Source organism: Corvus hawaiiensis, chromosome 3 (genome assembly GCF_020740725.1).
Source record: "Corvus hawaiiensis isolate bCorHaw1 chromosome 3, bCorHaw1.pri.cur, whole genome shotgun sequence".
NCBI lineage: Eukaryota > Metazoa > Chordata > Aves > Passeriformes > Corvidae > Corvus > Corvus hawaiiensis.
This window is the reverse complement of record NC_063215.1, coordinates 112550038-112568338: the sequence shown is the minus strand read 5'-3', so window position 1 is coordinate 112568338 and position 18301 is coordinate 112550038. Positions and strand designations below refer to the sequence as shown.

Genomic DNA, 18301 nt, shown 5'->3' with positions numbered 1-18301 from the left:
AGTGGATGGCGGGGGAGGAAGAAGAGGGGGGAAAGACATCAACCGCCCAGATGCTACGCTGCGATTAGTGGGAGGGAAAATAAATAATCAAGTATCTCATCCGCTGCTTTTGGGAAGGGCTGGGCTGGCTGGGATCCGGCAGCCCCTCCTCTTCCTTCTCCCTCCTCCTCTTCCTCTCCCTCGCTCCCAGCCAGCCGCTTTTCCACGGAGGGGGCGAGACGCTCGCAGAGCCCGTAAGTCCCCCCCGGCCGCAAGCGATGGGCGACATCCCCGGCCTCGTGAAAATCAGCGTCTCCCTCAAAATCCAGCCCAACGACGGGGCCGTGTATTTCAAGGTGGACGGGCAGCGCTTCGGCCAGAACCGCACCATCAAGCTGCTGACCGGGGCCAAGTACAAGATCGAGGTGTCCCTCCGACCCGGCACCGTCCAGGCTACGTAAGTGCGACCGTCCTCCTCAGGGTGGCTGCCCCGGCCCTCCCCTCCCTCCCCGCTGCTTTATTTTTAGACGTTTAATGTTTTTTCCTGGCAGACTGACAGCGCGGGGTTTCCGTGATTTCTCCCTCCCCGCCCTTTTACTTTGGTGGCCTCGTTTCTGGGTCCCTGGCCAGCTGTTCCCAGTGCTCCGCCTGGCTGGCTCGAGAGGGAGGCCACATTTGGGATTCGCTGCCTTTCCGCTCCCTCCCCACCTTCTCCCGGAGCCTTTTGAAGCCCAGCTCCTTTTCTCCCTCCTTCCCCGCGGTTTTCGCTGGAGGAAGAAGCCCCTCCTACACAATGCCAAGCTTGGCTGCAGCGTGGCAAAGCAGAGACTGGGACCAGATGGGGAACCAGCTCTGGGTGGAGGGGCAGCCTGCAAAAGAGATTCGACTAACCTCTCCCCAGCCATTCGAAATCAGACCCCTCCTGCCTCTCCTTGCTACTCCTTCCCTGGATGACTACAGAGCCCTGACATATTTCAGGAGCCCCAATGAGTCAGCAGCACATGCAGGTCTGCTAAAATCCCTGAAGCTTTTCCCTAGCACAGAGGCTGCCAGGCTGCAAACCCACATACTGGCTCCAAACTGCCAGGAAAGGGGGAATTCAGGGCTGAAAGGATGGATCTTGTCTTTTTGCAGGACTATGGGCATCGGGGGTGTCAATGTCCCACTGGAAGAAAAATCACGGGATGCACAAGTGGCCTCTTACACAGGGATCTACGATACAGAAGGGGTGCCCCATACCAAAAGTGGGGAGAGACAGCCTATCCAAGTCAACATGCAGGTACGTGGCTCTCCAAGCCTGGCATGAGAGGACAAGGGAGGGCAGCAGGGGGTTGACTCCCAGAGAGAGTGTGGTGAAATATTCCAGGGCAAAGTCTGATCACAACTGCTGCCTTCCTCTTTGCTTTGTGTCAGTAAGGCCGCTGGCCAGAACATAGCTGGAGAATACACGTCCTGCTTCCTTCTCTCCCGAGAAAACAGCATGGGCTGGGAAGAAGCAGGAGGTTTTCTAGACACCTGAAAAACCCTTTGGGGTGCTGCAGCAGAAAGAATTTTTAGCTGAACCTCCCACCTCTTCTACAGGACATACTGTATATATCAGGCAGCTCCCACCGAGGTTCTTGGTTAGGAATCCAATCCCTTGGCATACAGGGACCCCTCTTTTGCCTGGCAGCACCATTTTTTTTGGCGCAGAGCATGCCCCAAGCACAAGGTGACTGCTCTCCCCTTCCATCTGTCACCTTCAGGATGCCTGAGGACCTGCCAGAGACTAAAAGCATGCATGAGAACAACCCCCCAAGGCTGTCTTCTCTCTTTTCCCATATGCATCCATTATCTGCATCCACAAACCTAAGTTCTTATTTAAGTGGCTCCTCACCCCTGTCTTAAAGAGAGGTTCCATGGCCCCAAAGTGAGATGACAAAAGCTCCGGCCCACAAGGCAGCAGAGCTGACAGAAGAGAGGAAGAGCAGCAGGCAGATTTCCACAGCACTCTTTGTGTGGTATGCTCAGTGTGCAGGGGGAGATTTGTTTTGTTTTATTTTGGCGGTTTGTTTTTTTTCTTCTCCTTAATTCTAGTTGTGAGGGATTCCTGCTGTTTACTCCATGTCCTCTGTACCAAAAAAAGGAATCAGGACAGTAAGCCATCTTCATCTGAAGCTCTCTTAAGAGTCTGTTCCAGCTTATACAAGCCCACCAGATTTCAGCATTCTATGACATTTGCTTACTGCACACAAGATTTCATATTGATCTTCAGTATTTTTTTTCTGGGATCATAGTTTAGCATAGTAATCCCCTTCTGAATGAGAACTGTAACATCTCCATTTGGTGTTTCTAATAATTACAGTGTGCCTGACTTAATTTTGGAGACCCACATCACATTACTATTTCATAATCTTAGGTTAATAAGACTAATATGGAGTATTACGTTAATCACTTTTAGATACAGTCACCTCCTTTTAACACCCAGGAAAACCAAACACAGTATTATTTCACAACGAGCTGAACACAGCTGCTGGATGCCACTGTTGAGCACTGTAATTATATTTCACCTTGTACCAGGAGGAGAAAGGACAGCGTTCCCAAAAAACCATCTGCTTTGACTAAGGTATCCCTATTTTGCTGGTCACCTTTACCCTTAAGTGCAGCACTGATGTGAACTCTGAAAATCTAGAAGTTTAACTTTTCCTTTGGAGAAAACCAAGTCAAATCACAAATGAAATGTAAGGAGGATCTGATTTTCAGGTACAAGCTCTGACATGGTTTGTTGCAGCATCAGAATGAGTAGCCACAATATTTGCCCAAAGAGTTGCTTTTACAGATCAGATCCTGGGATATTAACCATGAAGCTAATAGGATTTTCAAGCATTAAGCAGGTCCTCAATTCCTTTTAGGAACTGATCTTGATAGATAGGTTCATCAGTACAGACTTAGATACCCACAATTGATACTTTTAAGTATTAAACATAGGCAACTCAACATGGATTTACATGTTTGACTCATCATTTAGCTGCTTAGCTAAGCAGAGCAGTAACAGATTTAGGGAACAAGCCTCAGATACCTCAGTCTGAAAACTGCTTTGAACACCTACTTCCTGAATCTTCAAAACTGAGCTTATTGCAAACAGCTTTAAATTTTCCTATTTCCTTCAACTATGAGGAACTTCTGTCTCCACTTCCTTTTCTAGAACAGACAGAATCCTGATGCGTCCTGTGGTGGTAAGGACACTATTTAAGGCATAAAAACTGAATTCACATTAGAAATAGATTGTGAGGTCAGTCCAGTAATCAAAAACTAGTTTGATACTGCCAATCTAGTGCCTGAATAACTGAAGGTCCGTAAAGATCCATAAGAAATTTTTTCCTATCTGCTTTGAAACTTTAAACAAATAATTCTTTATGTTGCTGCCTTAGACATCTGATCCATGACAGCCAGAGTTTATACATGTTAAACAGCAATCCTGTTTCTGAATTCCAGAATCTGATTGTTTCTGTTACCTGATAGGTCAATCATGCCCACTATCCAGAAACTGCTGAACTGTCTGGAAAATGGTGTACACTAAGTTAGAAGCCTGTCTTTGGGCCTCATTTTATTCTTGATCAGACTAATCTATGATTGAATAAAGAAGCTAGAACTCTATTACCAGGAATAAATAGCTATCAAATCACCTCAGCATGCAAATTTAGATGGAGTGATTAAATAACTATTTACTCCTATAGCAGCAGATGACAGAGAAGAGAAGACAGGGAAATACAGTTAACCTGAAGCCTGACCTGCAAGAGTAGGGCTATTCATCCTTCCTGGGGATGCTCATATACAAGCTCAGTGGAGTAGCCAGGATCCAGCTGCAGGAACCTTGGGAATTCAGGAGAGCTCTAAGAATGCAGAATATTCATTACGCCATAGAGCTTCTGCACGTGCTAAGTACTGGGCTGGGGGAGGCACATGGTAGTAGAAAAGCTCTGCAATTAATTTTTTCCTTCTACTGGAAACCCACAGCAGTCAAACTACTCAGGGTAGCTCAGCAAACTGGGTCATTGAAGGAAGATTAAATTTACTTTCTTCATCTGTCTTTTTGAAATTCAGATCCTTCATACATTAATGAAATGAAATGCTGCTCTTGTGTCATATCACCTTCTACGAATGTTATTAGAAATGCTGTTTCTTCCTCAGTTTCCACACTGAGGGTGGCTGATGCTCCTCTCTGACAAGTTTTGTGGACTGTGCACAGTAATACCCAATGTGCTAAACCTTTACTATCTTGCATTATGAGTGTATCAGGACTACTATCAAAGATGATAGATTAAAAAAAGCCCTTACTTAAGATTTTAGTTGCTGAGAGAGATAAAATAGCCTGTACATCTGATTCTTTCTTAGTCAAAGGAAGTGGCAGAAATATTTCAGTTTCTCCTTTAAGGTAACACTTGTAACTGGAGTCGAATAAAACCCCTCCACTTAAGCACACAGCAACTTCTGCTATTGACAAGACTAAATTTAACTTACCACAGAGGGCTGAGGGAAGGTTTAATGTCTGTTACACAGCAGCAGCTTACAAACCACATCTTGAATTTAAAAAAAACAACAACAAATGTGTCCTCCTGAAAAATCTGGATACAGAAGACTCTGCTTGTAAATCAGGAACAATTTCTCTGTAAAAGGGCTTTCATACTGACTTTGCAGGTGTGATTATAGCAGGCAGATGACCAAAGATCAGCTCCCAGGCACATGATAGGAATGGAAAACAGTCAAGTGAAGAAGCTGTCATTGAAGTGAGTGACGGAAATACTTAAAAGGAAAAAATACTGAACAATGGTGCCGTTCAGTAGCACTAAATTCACTATCTAGTATCTTCTAACAACATAACACAATCAACAGGCCGTACTACTGGGACCAACGGCAATATGTACAGGCTTCACACCCACACTTCAGATTCTCTGCAATGTCTCAAGGCACAAGAACTCAAATTTTCCATTACCATTAAAACTGAAATCAGAATTTATCCTTGAAAGCCTCACTGAGGTTTTTCTGATGTTTTACAGGTGTCTAGCAATGGCTTAAAGAAAATAAACCCCTTCATTTTACAGAACTTACTATAGCCATAGTCTTATTCACTTCAAAGCTGAATGCACAGACAATTTAAAGTCAATGTCTCACTACTTCACTGTATTAGACGCTTATCTGCTAAACATGCTGATTATCTCTTTAGTAGCTCCTATTACTCAGCTGCACTATCACAGTCCAACTAGCAATTACAGATGTGCACAAAGAACTTCTCTTGCTTAAGTCTCATTTAAAATGTGGAATAGAATCCCAGGGAGGGAGTAAGTGGTACAAGAGCAGCACATCTCACTGCAAACACAAGACTCCAAAATGCAGATACATTAAAGGTTTCAGACTGAGCAAAAGAAGATTCTTCCCAGTCCCAGCTGCAGCCTGTAGGTATGGTATAAAGGTAAAGTGATGGTCTGTATCACTGCAGATTAGTGGTACATGATATGCAGTATATACAAGCTGTGTCATCTTAAGAAAGATTATGGCTTTGATTTTTGTTGTTAGTAAACATTTATCCATATGGCAACTTGAATATTTTTACTCCCTCGCCTATCCCAGATGTGAGTGCAGGAGGACAGTACATGCAGAATCTGATCCTTCACGTTTTATGCATGGCTACGCATAAAAGACTTTATGATTGCTAGAGCAGGTTTTACAGATCTTTGATTTATTGATCTGAGGAACAATCATCCTTATACCAGGTGTTTTACATTCTGCAGTTTCACAAGTGTTATTTCTCAGGATGAGAGAGAAACCAACAAAATAATCAGCTCACTAACACTGGTATTCCCTCTTCTTCACAGTTTAATGACATTGGTGTTTTTGAGACAGTCTGGCAAGTCAAATTCTACAACTACCACAAACGGGATCATTGCCAATGGGGAAACAGCTTTGGCAGTATTGAGTACGAATGCAAACCAAATGAAACACGCAGTCTCATGTGGATCAATAAAGAGACCTTCCACTGAAGAGATGGGAAACCAATACTGCTGGACAATCTCCCTAAAGAAAAATCTACCTTTTTAAACCAGCAAGAAGCCTTAACAAAGGCATACTGTAACAATCCTTTGTCCATAAGGTTCCAACAACTACCTTGTATATACAGGTGGTGCCACTAAAATATTTGCCTATTACTGTATTTTAAGTTTACCATGGCATCTGCAACATTCTTTATCTGTCACCCTGAGAAAAATGAAAGGTTCATGGTAAAGGATAGCTGATAGCTGGGTAGGAAGTCATATCATCATAATACTGTTGTAAGTATTTGGATTATTCCAACTAGATGTAACAACTTTTGTGAAGTGTTTTGCTTCATTGCTTAGAATTTGGATTAACATCACATTGGTGATTTCTGTATTTACATTTGTGTTTGCTCTTAAATCAGTGTGTTCTTTCAAGCATTTTGTTGTACCGTCCTCCCAGTGGACAGCAAAAAATTAAAAATGTGGTTATTTGTAGATTTAGCTAAATGGCAGCTAATGCACTGTTGGTATTGTGCTTTCATACCAAGGGATTTGGGAACTCATTCTCCTTTTTGTTAAGTTCTGTAAGATATTCTGTGAAGTTTGCTAATTTACCAGATCTCTCAAAATAGGATTCTTTGTTGTTAAGTTTCCCAGTCTTTGAAATAGCATTAGGAAATGGTATAAAACATGATGAAGGAAGAGCAATAAATCAGTTGTGTTATCAAAGACATCTAACAACATGGCTAAGACCTATCTTAAGATCATATCGTATCCTTGAGAGATACAGCTGTCATACTTAATTTATTTCTTAGAGTAAGAGTTCTGATATTAAACTCCATTTTTCTTTTAATGGCACATTGCTGAAATCAGTTAAATTCTACAAATCAACATTTTCAAGCCTGACCACTGTGTTAATTGACAAGATTTCTGACCAACAAACATTCAGTAGTGTGAAGGGTACAGATCCCAGTGCATGTTTATACATGCACTTCACTCTTTCAAATAAAGATAAGCATGTAAGCATTTGCATAGTTATAACTAAAGGTGCTACATAAACACTAGATCAGTGTTTAACACAAACAGGCAACACAAAACAGACTTATCTTTTATTTCAGTAAAGACACAGAAGCAAGGAAACAATTACACTTGTCCCGTCCCCAGCTTGGGTTGAAGTAAACTGTCAGTTCTTGCATTCTCTTATTCCCTTTGTGAATAGTTTGTAAATTGTGTATGTAAATGGTAAACATGACTTTTGATCTTTGTAATAAAGGACTTAAATGATTTCTTCTCTACTATGGCCATCTAAATGAGCTGAAAACACTGTATTAAAAAAGGCAGTGGTTTTAGAGAAGCAGACAGCAGAGGTTATGTAGCCAGTGCTTTCTGAGAATGCTGTCCAATGTCCAATATCCAATGTTCTTCACCCAAAGCTACTGTTTCTAGGAAGCACAGATCCATTGTGCTAAAATGCAGATGGTTAATGTGATAACACTCAGTAGAGCATATTAATATGCAGTTCCAGTAATATAGTGTGCAAAGTAAAGATTTAGGACAGAGCTGAATTAGCAAAGAAATATTTTCTTCCACTGAATTACTAATCAAAAGGCTTTTCTAGTTGCCTTGCAGATTTCTACAGCCAAAAGAACTGACAGTGGCACTGATGTAATACACCACTGGAATGGTGAGCTAGCCAGTTGCATCTCCACTCTAAGCAACATTATACAGGCAAATTTTACTGAAATGAAATTCTAGAAATAATCTTCTGCATTAACTTCTTTCCTATACTTTTCCTAGAAATAATTCTTCAAAATGAAAAAACTGACGAAATTGAAATCTGCACTTCAGACAGAAGTGCTATTGCCAGCATTTTAGCAGAAGTTTCCAGACGACATGCTTTAATGATTCTGGACTTCCAGCTGTGAATCAGTTCTGTCTCTACATTACTAGAAAAGTGATTTTATTCTGCAACAATTGGCATACTTTGGTTTATTTTGTTTGTACATATGAACACATGTACACTGGCACACTGGCAAGAAATACATGTGACACATAAATTCACAAACTTCTGTCCTAGTAAAAAACATGTAAGACTCACAGTCAATTGCTCTCCAGCATTTAAGAATTGCTGCAATGAATAAATACAGCTGATCCTGGCACAGGAGGGTTGTTATTATCAGCCAGCTGGAAGTATACCCTTCCCAAGGCAAATTCTCATATCCACATTAATGCCAAATAGGGCATCTCTTTTCTTACAACCTAGCAGGTCCTGTAGCAATTCAGTTCAGAGGATGCTCAAGAAAGAGGCTGCAGATGGAGTGAGTTGCTTTTAAAAGGAAGGAGAGAACAGCAGAAGAACTGTGTCGTACAGGTCCCATATCCTAAGACTGAACATTGCTGCCCAGGATTGCAGCACCCCTTTCACAGACAGCAGCAGGGATAGAAAGAATGAAAATTGGTTCACTTCTCTGGGGAATGTGTAAATGGAATTTATCAGCTCTTATATCCTTCTCACCTGGGTGAGGTTTAAGCATACAGAAATGTGATTTGCATTCTTAAATGATTTGTGTTTCTTAAATAGAAGACTATTCATGTGGTCTTGATTGAGTATCCATACCACCAGCTCTGATACTCCACACATGTAAAGCAAAATAGTCCCATCAACTTCCCCTTGCTCATCAAGTGCTTTGCTAACAAAGTAAACATTTGCTCCTATTAAAGGAGACCCAAGATTTCAGCAGTTTCCTGGAAAGTAATGTTTTGAATTTCTTTCATCCAGGATAACTCTGTTGAATATTCATAGAACTTGAGTCACTACAAAACTGTTGCTGTGACAGTTTGATGCATTATTCAATCAGCAGCATTTAATCTCCAGACAGGTTTGTTCTTTACACAGCTTTTTCTAATTAATATTTTCATTTTTATACAGAACTCCGTAATTCAGGACACAATACACTAGGACTAAATACATATGTCAGAAAATGCTGACAATGTGTCGATCCAGCTGAAACCACAGAGCACTCATAGCTGGAGGTTTTATAAATGAGAGACTTGAAGATTTTTGTCATGAAGTGTCCAGCTGTCATTTTCATAAGAAAAATTGAAACAAACATTCCAAATCTTTGTGTCACTTTTTCATCTATATTTAGAGGTAGCAGTTAGCACTATGATACTGCTGAGTTACAGGATTCAAAAGCAAGCTGTTAGTCACAATTATTACAGTTGTGATCCTGCATAGGGCTTGTATTATATCATTAGATTTTGCACAAGGCTTTGTGTTTACTGCAGCTACTACAGGCTTTAGTATCTCCTACCATCTGACTGTATATGAAACAGAAATGATACACATCAAATCTCCATGCACTACTTTCACGTGGTAAAGAGGTTTTACTGGCTTCAGCTGAAGCTCTGTCTATTGGTTTGCAGATGCAGTGACCCTTACTGATTCCAGACTAACAAAGAATCAGAAGACCTCATTTATAAAATTCTCTGTATAAAAGATGTGAACAGAACTTCTATACAATGAAGGTGTAAGTTTTGTAATACAAGGCTCTTTGCATGCCAGCAGAGATTCTTTTCCACTTGGTTAAGAGCAATGCCCTCACATCCTATGTAAAATTTTGATGTATGTGCTATGTGTTCCATTCTTCTGAAGTCTCCATGCAAAGCTTTGATTAAATAAGGATGTGGCACACTGTAAATGCTAACCTCTTTCTGAGATCTGAAACAAATGCTGTGACTTTCAAAATTCAAAGCAGCGAGCATTGCCTTAATAGCTACGTCAGCCCTGAAGCACAAAGCAGCAGTATAACGAGTCTTACAACATTCATGTTTTCCCTTAGCTCTGCAAAGCTCACAAGCAATGACTTGCAAAGTCCCCTTAGTGCAGCTAATCCAGACCTTTGGCCAGGAGAGATGCACTCCTGCCCACTGCATGCTTGGCAGCTTTCACCAGCATTCCTTGGACTTCTTCCTTTTCCCCCTCTCCCTGATACCAGGATTTAAGGCTTCAAATCCCTGTGAGCCTTGGCTTTCAGTCTTAGGAAGACAAGGCTGCATCAAGCTAGGAAGAGACAAACCAGTTCTCTCTGTATCACTTTTCTGTCTCTACCGTAAGGTTTTGTGAGTCCTCCCACTGCAGCTACTGGAGTTTGTAATCTTTTGACCCACAGTGAATTGCACTATGAGCACACAGACACAAACAGATCTCCATTGGAGACATGGCTTAAAAGCAATGACCGTCTCTCCATCAATTTTTATGCTAAAAAATATTAAATTTAAAAAAAAGTTCATAGCAGCATGTCTGCATTGACCAAGTGTAAGGCTTTGATATTCTGTTTGTCCTCACTCACACAAACTTGAGTCTCGATGCTGCCATCCATGTACAAGTGCTTTGCATGCTATCTGTAACACCTGCGTTTCCCTCCCCCAGAGAACAGGCACTCCTACTCCCTTTATCCCAATAGTGTGGAACAGCCTGGTATCCTATCTAGGATCTGCAGCCTTTGAACAATTGTGGGCGAAGAAATGATAAACTATCAGTGGATGATGAAGGCAAGAACCACATAACTGTGCTGGTGGTTAGCTGGACCTTCTGCTCATTCTCAGCACAAAAAGGACGAGTGACAACACGGTCAGTAGTATCCACATGAAACTATACTGTATGTGCTACAGGGACCAAATGTTCTCAGAAGTTTGAACTGAATCTCTCTGAGTTTAATGTGAACCTCAGAGGGTCTGCAAACAAGTGGCAGTAGTGCAATATCACAACACACACTCTTTTCTGACTGTGATGAATGAATCTCTCCTGCTCACTAAGTTGGTATGCCAAGAGATTCACCTAAGGTACTTCCACATTTCAGACTTACTGGAGAGAACAAGCTGTGGCCAATTCTGCACATAGAATAACTAGAGTTGGTGCTTTTTTTATTTGTTGATTGTTGGGGTTTTTTTAATTAACTGTGTAATTTTTAATTCTCACTTCTGAGACATCTCTGCCTAAATACTATGCTACAGGCAAGCTGACAAAATGTAGGAAACACCAGGGTGTGAAAATACAACTGCAGTCATCCCTGTTCTGGGATGGATGTTATATGGCTACCCTCCAAAGATTTAAAAAGCATTAAAACAAACAAACAAAAAGGTATCATGCATCTACTCTGTTCAAGTCTGGCAACATTTTGTGTATCAGGACAAGGTAATAGCCAGATATAAATGTGCTGGTCACCTCATTTTTAAATTCACAATGTTTACACTGAACTTTGCTACTGTTAAGGTGGGTGGGAGGTAGATGGTTAAGAAAACAAAAGTACCAAATGCACTCCTGGTACAAAGTTCCACCAAAACATATGAAGTAAATATGAGAGACAGATTTGCCCTAATATGCTAAAATGTGAATGAACTGCCCTTGCTTAAAACAGAACTGTAAGAATTTAGACCTAAATATTTTAATACAGATTAAGTAGAACTAAAGAAGTTGAGGAAACACTTTCAGGGAGGTTGTTTGTTTTAAATGCAGTGAAAAGATTTCTTCTACAGATCATTTACCCTATCTTAGAAAATGTATTTTTCTCCAGGGAGCAAGAACTAAAATTTTGCACCTGGAAACAGGTACAGAATCAGTTATACAATGAACTTACAGAGCTGAAAATTTTCTTGCAGGGTTTTTTTTTTTTTTTCTTTTAACAAAAGCAGCTATGAATTTTGACTTCTTTCTGCTTCAGCCTTGCAATGTCAGCAGCAGCCCTCAGGCACAAATAAGCAAGCAAAGAAGGAATGCTGACGTGTACTTAGCTCCAGAACTGAGAGATGATCCAAACAGCACAAGAAAGGGAGATTATTTGCCATCTTGCAGTGTGCCTATAGCCTTTATTCTTGGAGAACCATGACTAGGACAGCTAAGTATGCAAGTTTTTCCTGACACTCCATTCTGTAAATCCATGAGGAACCATGCCTTATCTGAGACACTGGCTTCCATCCAGATATCTAAAGGGAAAACATTGGAGGGGCATGGGCTTGGAGTCATGGTACGAGAAGGAGACAGGAGAATCTCAGAGTGTGCTCTTGACCCACAGGCACTGGGGGAAACAGTCACTAGTAGTCTCCGTATGAAAGTATAACAATACCAGAGAACTCCCAAAAAATCACTTTTGGTAGTCTCCATCTCAGTCCCCTTTAATACTTCTTTCCAGTTCTGCTAGAAAGACTGTTCCTAACCTCAAAAATCTCCTACTGAACTCCCCGTGGTTTTTATTGGTAAGTAGCTTTAAGCTCAGTGTCAGTAACTTTCCACAGATTTCATACTAATCTCAAACTTCTCAGGTATCACATCCTGTCATTGCTTATCTACATCCCCTAATGTCACCTCTCTCATCTTTCATCAGTAATGGACAGAGAAGCCTTTCTTTTCTCTCAGCAGTTGCTGTTCAATCATTACTCATTTTCCTTGAAGGCTCTGGAGTAAGTGGCTATTTACAAAATATAAGATCCCCAGTCAGTCAGTAACTTTTAATGTAATAATCCAAGAGGGTGGGAGAAGCAGCACTATATTCCATTGTATGGAATGAGCAAGGAAGCCCTTATACCTCCAATACAGAGAGCATAGCAACTGAGTACATCAATACCCTGTGGAGCAGCACTCCTTCAAGACAAGAAGTACTCCAGGGAGAAGTTGGCACAGCTCAGCCAAATCAAGCATGTTGCTCATGTTGCTGAACAACATTCAAGCTGGATTTACACTATATAGCAAAGAATTTCAGTTGAGGAGAAAAAAGGGTGCAATCAGTTTTAGCCCATCTCCTTCTTACCTCTTGGCCTTTTATTAAAATCTCATAGAAATAAAAAATTAAATGAGATAATGGTCTTTAGGATGCAGTGAAAAAAAGTAGGCGACTGTCAAATCTCAGACCAGGTCTGAGTTAACCTGTTGTGTAGCCCCTTTAATGCACAATTCCTGGAGGAAGACAAGGCTTTAGTGCAATCTGCAATAGGTGATACAAACCAGTGCTTTAAATCACTTCAAAAACACCAGAACATATATCTGAAATTCTTTTTAATCCATAGTCCAAGTTTTCAAACTTGTTCATTTAAAGTGAACAGGTACAAATCATTAGTGATTATAGGCAAGAGTAAATGTCCAGCTCTGGTAAGTGTTCTCTGTATTTTTATCATTATTTCAATTCCCACAGCTCCAGCAGAAGAAAATTAACTGCTGCGGATTCAGAGATTTAAAGCCATTTCTTCCAGGTCACAGTTGCTGTGCAGAAATCACTGCCATGTGAATACTAAAAACAAACTTTTATTTTACTTTTGTTCTCTGTAGTGTATCATGATGAACCATGGGACTTATAGAGACTAATTTCCTGTCCATCTCCTGTGGATTACCTGGTGTTACAACATTCAGTTCAACTCATGATGCAGCCCCTCTATCATTATGGACACTAATTTCATCCAGTGTGCTCTGTTCGGATTTGTAATTTCATATAACTAAAGCAACTCAGTAGAGGCCCTCAGCCCCTCTTTTGATTTTCATGAAAAACTTTTAATATTGGGGGTGGAGGGGTGCAGAGGAAGGAGAAGAGCAAGACAAAGTGTGCTCGACACAAGCTTCAATTTCTTAAGAAACTAGACAAAAATTGCCATAGGGAAAAAAGCAGCAATCAGAAATACTCCAGCCAATCACTAATGGAGCTACTAAGAGGAAATATAGAACCATAGAATTGGTTAGGTTGTAAAAAAGATCATCGAGTCCAATTGTTAACTCTGCCAAGTGCACTGCTGAACCATGTCCCCAAGTGCCACATCCACACATCTTAAATTCCTCCAGGCATGGTGACTCATACGTATCAGGAAGGAACTTTCAATCTTAGGAGCCATTAGTATGCTATAAGCCACATGTAAAAGCCTCCCCATCCCCATTCGAACTGCATAGACCACTTCTCCCCCACAAACACACCAGTCTTGCAGAACCCAGTGCAAGTACTTATATGTGAAAAGGACTCCCCTTTGCTATTGCTGATTTTCTTTTAATCCAAACTGGCACCTGTGGTCCAGAAGGAGATCAGAGAGGTCCAGGGAGCTCACACAGCACTGAACCTCACTGATAAGGCACTTCTGCCAACATTTCTCTCATAACCCTGACTTGAGCTTTTGTTTCATGCAGCCTCATGAGAATTTTTACTTGTCCACAAGTTCGGGAGCTTGCATTTCCTGATAGGCACAATCATAACGACTATTCACCCAAACTGTAACACCTTCACAGTTCTTATAAACGAGGATAATACTTCCTTAACAGAGCAACTATTCCCTACTTCGAAGATAAATCCAAACTCTAATCAAGCAGGTACACCATAACATTTCTAAACACAGAACCAAATCTCACTTCACCATTACATACCATCGCTAATCTCATGCTTTTGTAGCCAAAGTTCTGCTGCTGTGTGCCACAAGCTAGAACCTAGCTATCTCTGAACAAGATGACAACTTACCATTTTGCCAGTGGACAGGATCCCAATACCCAATCTCAACACAGCATTTTTCTGCAGTGGGTCAGAGCGCTCTGTGCTGTCGTAGTCTTCTTTAGCTGGTAGTAAATTGGAATTGGTAAAATTTAAAACTCCACTGTCATACTAAAGATCCATCTCACTCCCTCCCCAAAAGTATTTCATTCTCAGGGGATAACATTAGCATTTATGGAGGTACATGCTTCAGGGTTTTGCTAATCTGCTAATGAGGTAGAGCCTTCCACCTTTAGATCACAAGCATGAATCATATGCAGCTCAAAGGTAAAAATTCTGTTTCTAGCAGGAATTTGATACCAAGTTGTAGTTCCAGCCCCTCCATCACAATTTCATTTTTATGCTTTCTATGCAGCTTTATTTTCCAAGTCACACAGGGCTTTGAGCTCAGCAGAGCCTTCTACCAAGGACCACCAATCACAGCAAGATTCAAAATAATTTTAAGACAGATCTTCAAGATATACAGAACACATTATCAAACTTGAAAAAAAAGGAAAAAGAAAAAAAAAATTTAAGTAAGCTGTACAAACTCGAATTCAGAGAAATGTCCAAAATACTAGGGTTTTTCAGCAAAGAGCTACAGAAAGCAAAATCTGTAAAAATATCAGCTGCTTTAGATCCTTTTAACACTACAGAGTCCTCTGTGGCCACATTATATTATTTAAACTATCCATTTTTACTTACAGCAAACAGTTATAACTCAGATACATTTTAAAAATAAGTCATACAAAATATTAAAAATTTACTTTGAGACAAAAATAACCGAGAGCAGGGTTTTGCATTCCAGTATTTGCAAACTCCCACAGTGCTTCTAACCCTTTTTCCTGCTAATTTTAAATCACGGTGTGATGCCCTTATGGTTGCTCCTTGTCGCAGCAGAGGTTCACCTCTTCCACAGGAGGGAGCTTTTCTCTTGCTAAGGTGACACTCGCAGTTCTCAATTTGGAAACGTGTAGAAGCTCTAAACATGCTGGAGTGCCCCATGGCTGACAGCTTGCACATAGGGTCAGCAAAGAAGATTCAAAAAAGTGAATAAAAAAACGATCAAGCATTTATAAGCTAAACCATATGTGCCGGTTTGAGACAAATTTGGAGGAAAGTATCCTCCGATAGAAGGCAGGTTACAGCCGCCCCTCCCCCACCAGGTTCGGGGAAAAAAAATTTCCTCAGAGGAAAGTGAAGGAAAAAACCCTATTTATTTAACAAACACACGGGAATAGAATAATGCTAAATAATAAAACCTCTCGCTGTGGAGAGAACCTGATAAAATTCAAAGTCCTTCTGTAAGTGTGGCTGTTCTCTCTCCGGAGCTGGGGTGTGGCCCCTTCAGGCCGCGGCGTGGGCCTCCCGGTGCTGGTGATCCGGACCGGACCAGAGCAGTCCAAGGAAAAGTTCTTGCCTCAGCTAGCGAGCCGGCTAAACACCAAAGAATTTTAACTGTGTCTCTCTCCTGAGAAAAAGCCGAAAAACTCGGAAAAGAAAAAGGAAGGGTGCTTCCCCCGCTCTTGCCGCCGTAGAAGCACGCAGAGGAGTGTGTCTCTGTGTCCTTGAACACAAACTGCTGTGAAAAGTTCGCTCTCCGCCTCAGTTTAAAGGCACAGAAAGTCATGGGATTCACGTCTGGCATAGGGAAGATGATAGGGAATACAGTATCATACAGTCACCCCAGGACACCATATTTGCACCCTTGTTTATGCCACACTATTACTATCCCCTAATATGCCACACTAATACTATTCCCCTAGTTCTGTAGTGGAAAAACCTGAGCACATCAAGTCCAACACCATTTATGTCCATATAATAAATGGATCAGTTTCGGGGTGTTGATCGTTACTGTTAGGATGTAAATGAATCAGTCTCGGGGTGTTGGTTATTACTGTTTGGATGGGATATAAAAGAGGGGAGTTAAAAGTTGAATAAATGGGCATGTTAACTGAAGAGAGATTGCGAGACTGTACGGGTGTAATACTGGAATGTAACCACTGGATGGGGGTATAACAAGGACCCAATGGGTTTAATAGACGGAACCTTCCAGCACATTGCCTCATAGGGTACAAGGGATGAGGACGACGCCCTAGACTGTGATTGGAGAACGAGCCAACCAATGAAGTGGACTTATTTGGAAATGATTGGTTAGGAATGCACGGAGGTATAGACCAACCAGCGAACAGGAAAGGGACCAATCAGCACGAGGATTAAGAAACGCACCAATCCGGTGGTACCAAAGACTTTAAAAGCGACCAGGTGGCCCCCTGCAGAAGTTGGGGTCCAAGGGAGCACCCAGTGGGTCTCAGTGTCTTTTTTGTGTGTGTGTTGTTTTATTCTGGCTTGTCGTGTGGAGCCTGGGCTTATCCTGGGTTCCCGCTCTTGGCTGTTAATAAATAAACGAGTTGGCTTTTCTTTTCAAAAGTCTTAGCCTCGTTTACAACATCCAGATATATCTGATGTATACAAATGTCACTTAGGTGGCCAAAAGTGTCAGCTATCCAGATAGTAGTAGGTGAGGAACAATAAATCACAATAATACGAAGACCTTAACATCTGGCCTAACAAATGAAAATGATACCTGAACTTGAAAATACATCTTAACACAAAAAGATGTAATCCTGTCTTTGGTCAACTATTTATTAAGCCATTAAGTGACAGTCAGCTTTTACCAGGGTGAGCCTTAATGGCTGCTTTGTCCAGAAAAACAGCTCACTTCCATCATTCAAGGTTCTGTACCACACTTGACCTACAGCTCTGAGCTGCAATTTCCATCAAGGTAACACTGTGCTATTATCACTTTTCCCAGCTGCTACTTCCACTACGGTTTCCTTAGCAAAAATACCACAAAGTGCAGAGGTAAGAGTAATGCTTAAACTGTCCTCACAGTTTTAGAGAAGAGAGAATTTCGTACTCCCTGCTAAGTTTAGTCTCATGGGTATATCCTCCTCCTCATGTGTATAGCTAACTCTTATCACTTGCAGTGGGAATATCACATGCACACAAAGAGGACAGGGATTCCTTGAGGCCTGTTGTAGTAGTGACTTCAAAATATCAGGGTAAACATATTTTGCATGTGGTAAGTATTAAATCTCGATATCATTTTCTGTGTTGAAGAGTGTATTACGGGTTTGCACACTCAGAGAACTAGAGATACCCCACTCATCCTGTTTCCAGGTTTGCAGGAACTTCAAGAAACTGTTCTGCCAGGAGTAAGCAACTGCTATATATATACACAGATATATACACACAGATCTAATTCCAAATCAAAGCCCTGTGGAGCAAAATGGGGTAGGAAGGATTAGACAAAATACAGCTTCTGCTCCAAAGGTCTTACATGCTGCTCAGAACCCTTCCTCCTATTAAAGTGATAAGTGAAAAAAATACTACAAATCTTCCTTGTCTTCAATACTTGCTACTATTTCATAGCCACCTATGGTATAATCATGCAGGCTGTGTTCTGGCTTACACATAATCAACACCTAGTAAAGACAGATTCAGCTGCAAGCCACGGTCAGTTCCACAGAAGGCAAAATGTCAAGTCAGAAAAGCCAGCTCTGATTGATAACTTTGTAGTGTTAAATTTTCATTAATCAAAGCCTTATCTAAAATATCTGCAATCTGCAGACCACATCAGATCACACTCTATGCTCGGGGTAGTTTTTCAGAACAAAACTGTTCCTATTCACAAGTAAATAACCCTGCAAAATTACCATGCTATATGGTAAATGTAAAAAAAAAAAAAAAAAGAAAGAAACTATACAGACCAGATAGCACCGTTTGAAAAAAGACTGCAGGGCAACCAGAATC

The 18301-nt window shown here is 41.2% G+C and overlaps 1 protein-coding gene across 1 annotated transcript; it reads left to right on the top strand.

Annotated features, from left to right (window-relative positions):
- The first annotated feature begins 167 nt into the window (after nt 1-167).
- CNRIP1 (cannabinoid receptor interacting protein 1) lies at nt 168-7274 on the top strand. The gene is made up of 3 exons (XM_048298511.1): nt 168-436; nt 1114-1258; nt 5832-7274. The coding sequence occupies exons 1-3, from the start codon at nt 258-260 to the stop codon at nt 5994-5996; spliced, it is 489 nt and encodes a 162-aa protein (XP_048154468.1). The 5' UTR covers nt 168-257; the 3' UTR covers nt 5997-7274.
- Nucleotides 7275-18301: the final 11027 nt, after the last annotated feature.

Coding starts and splice junctions, on each gene's coding strand:
- CNRIP1 (XM_048298511.1), top strand. CDS start 258: ATGGGCGACATCCCCGGCCTCGTGAAAATCAGCGTCTCCCTCAAAATC. Junction 437..1,113: donor CCCGGCACCGTCCAGGCTAC/GTAAGTGCGACC, acceptor GTCTTTTTGCAG/GACTATGGGCATCGGGGGTG. Junction 1,259..5,831: donor CTATCCAAGTCAACATGCAG/GTACGTGGCTCT, acceptor TCTTCTTCACAG/TTTAATGACATTGGTGTTTT.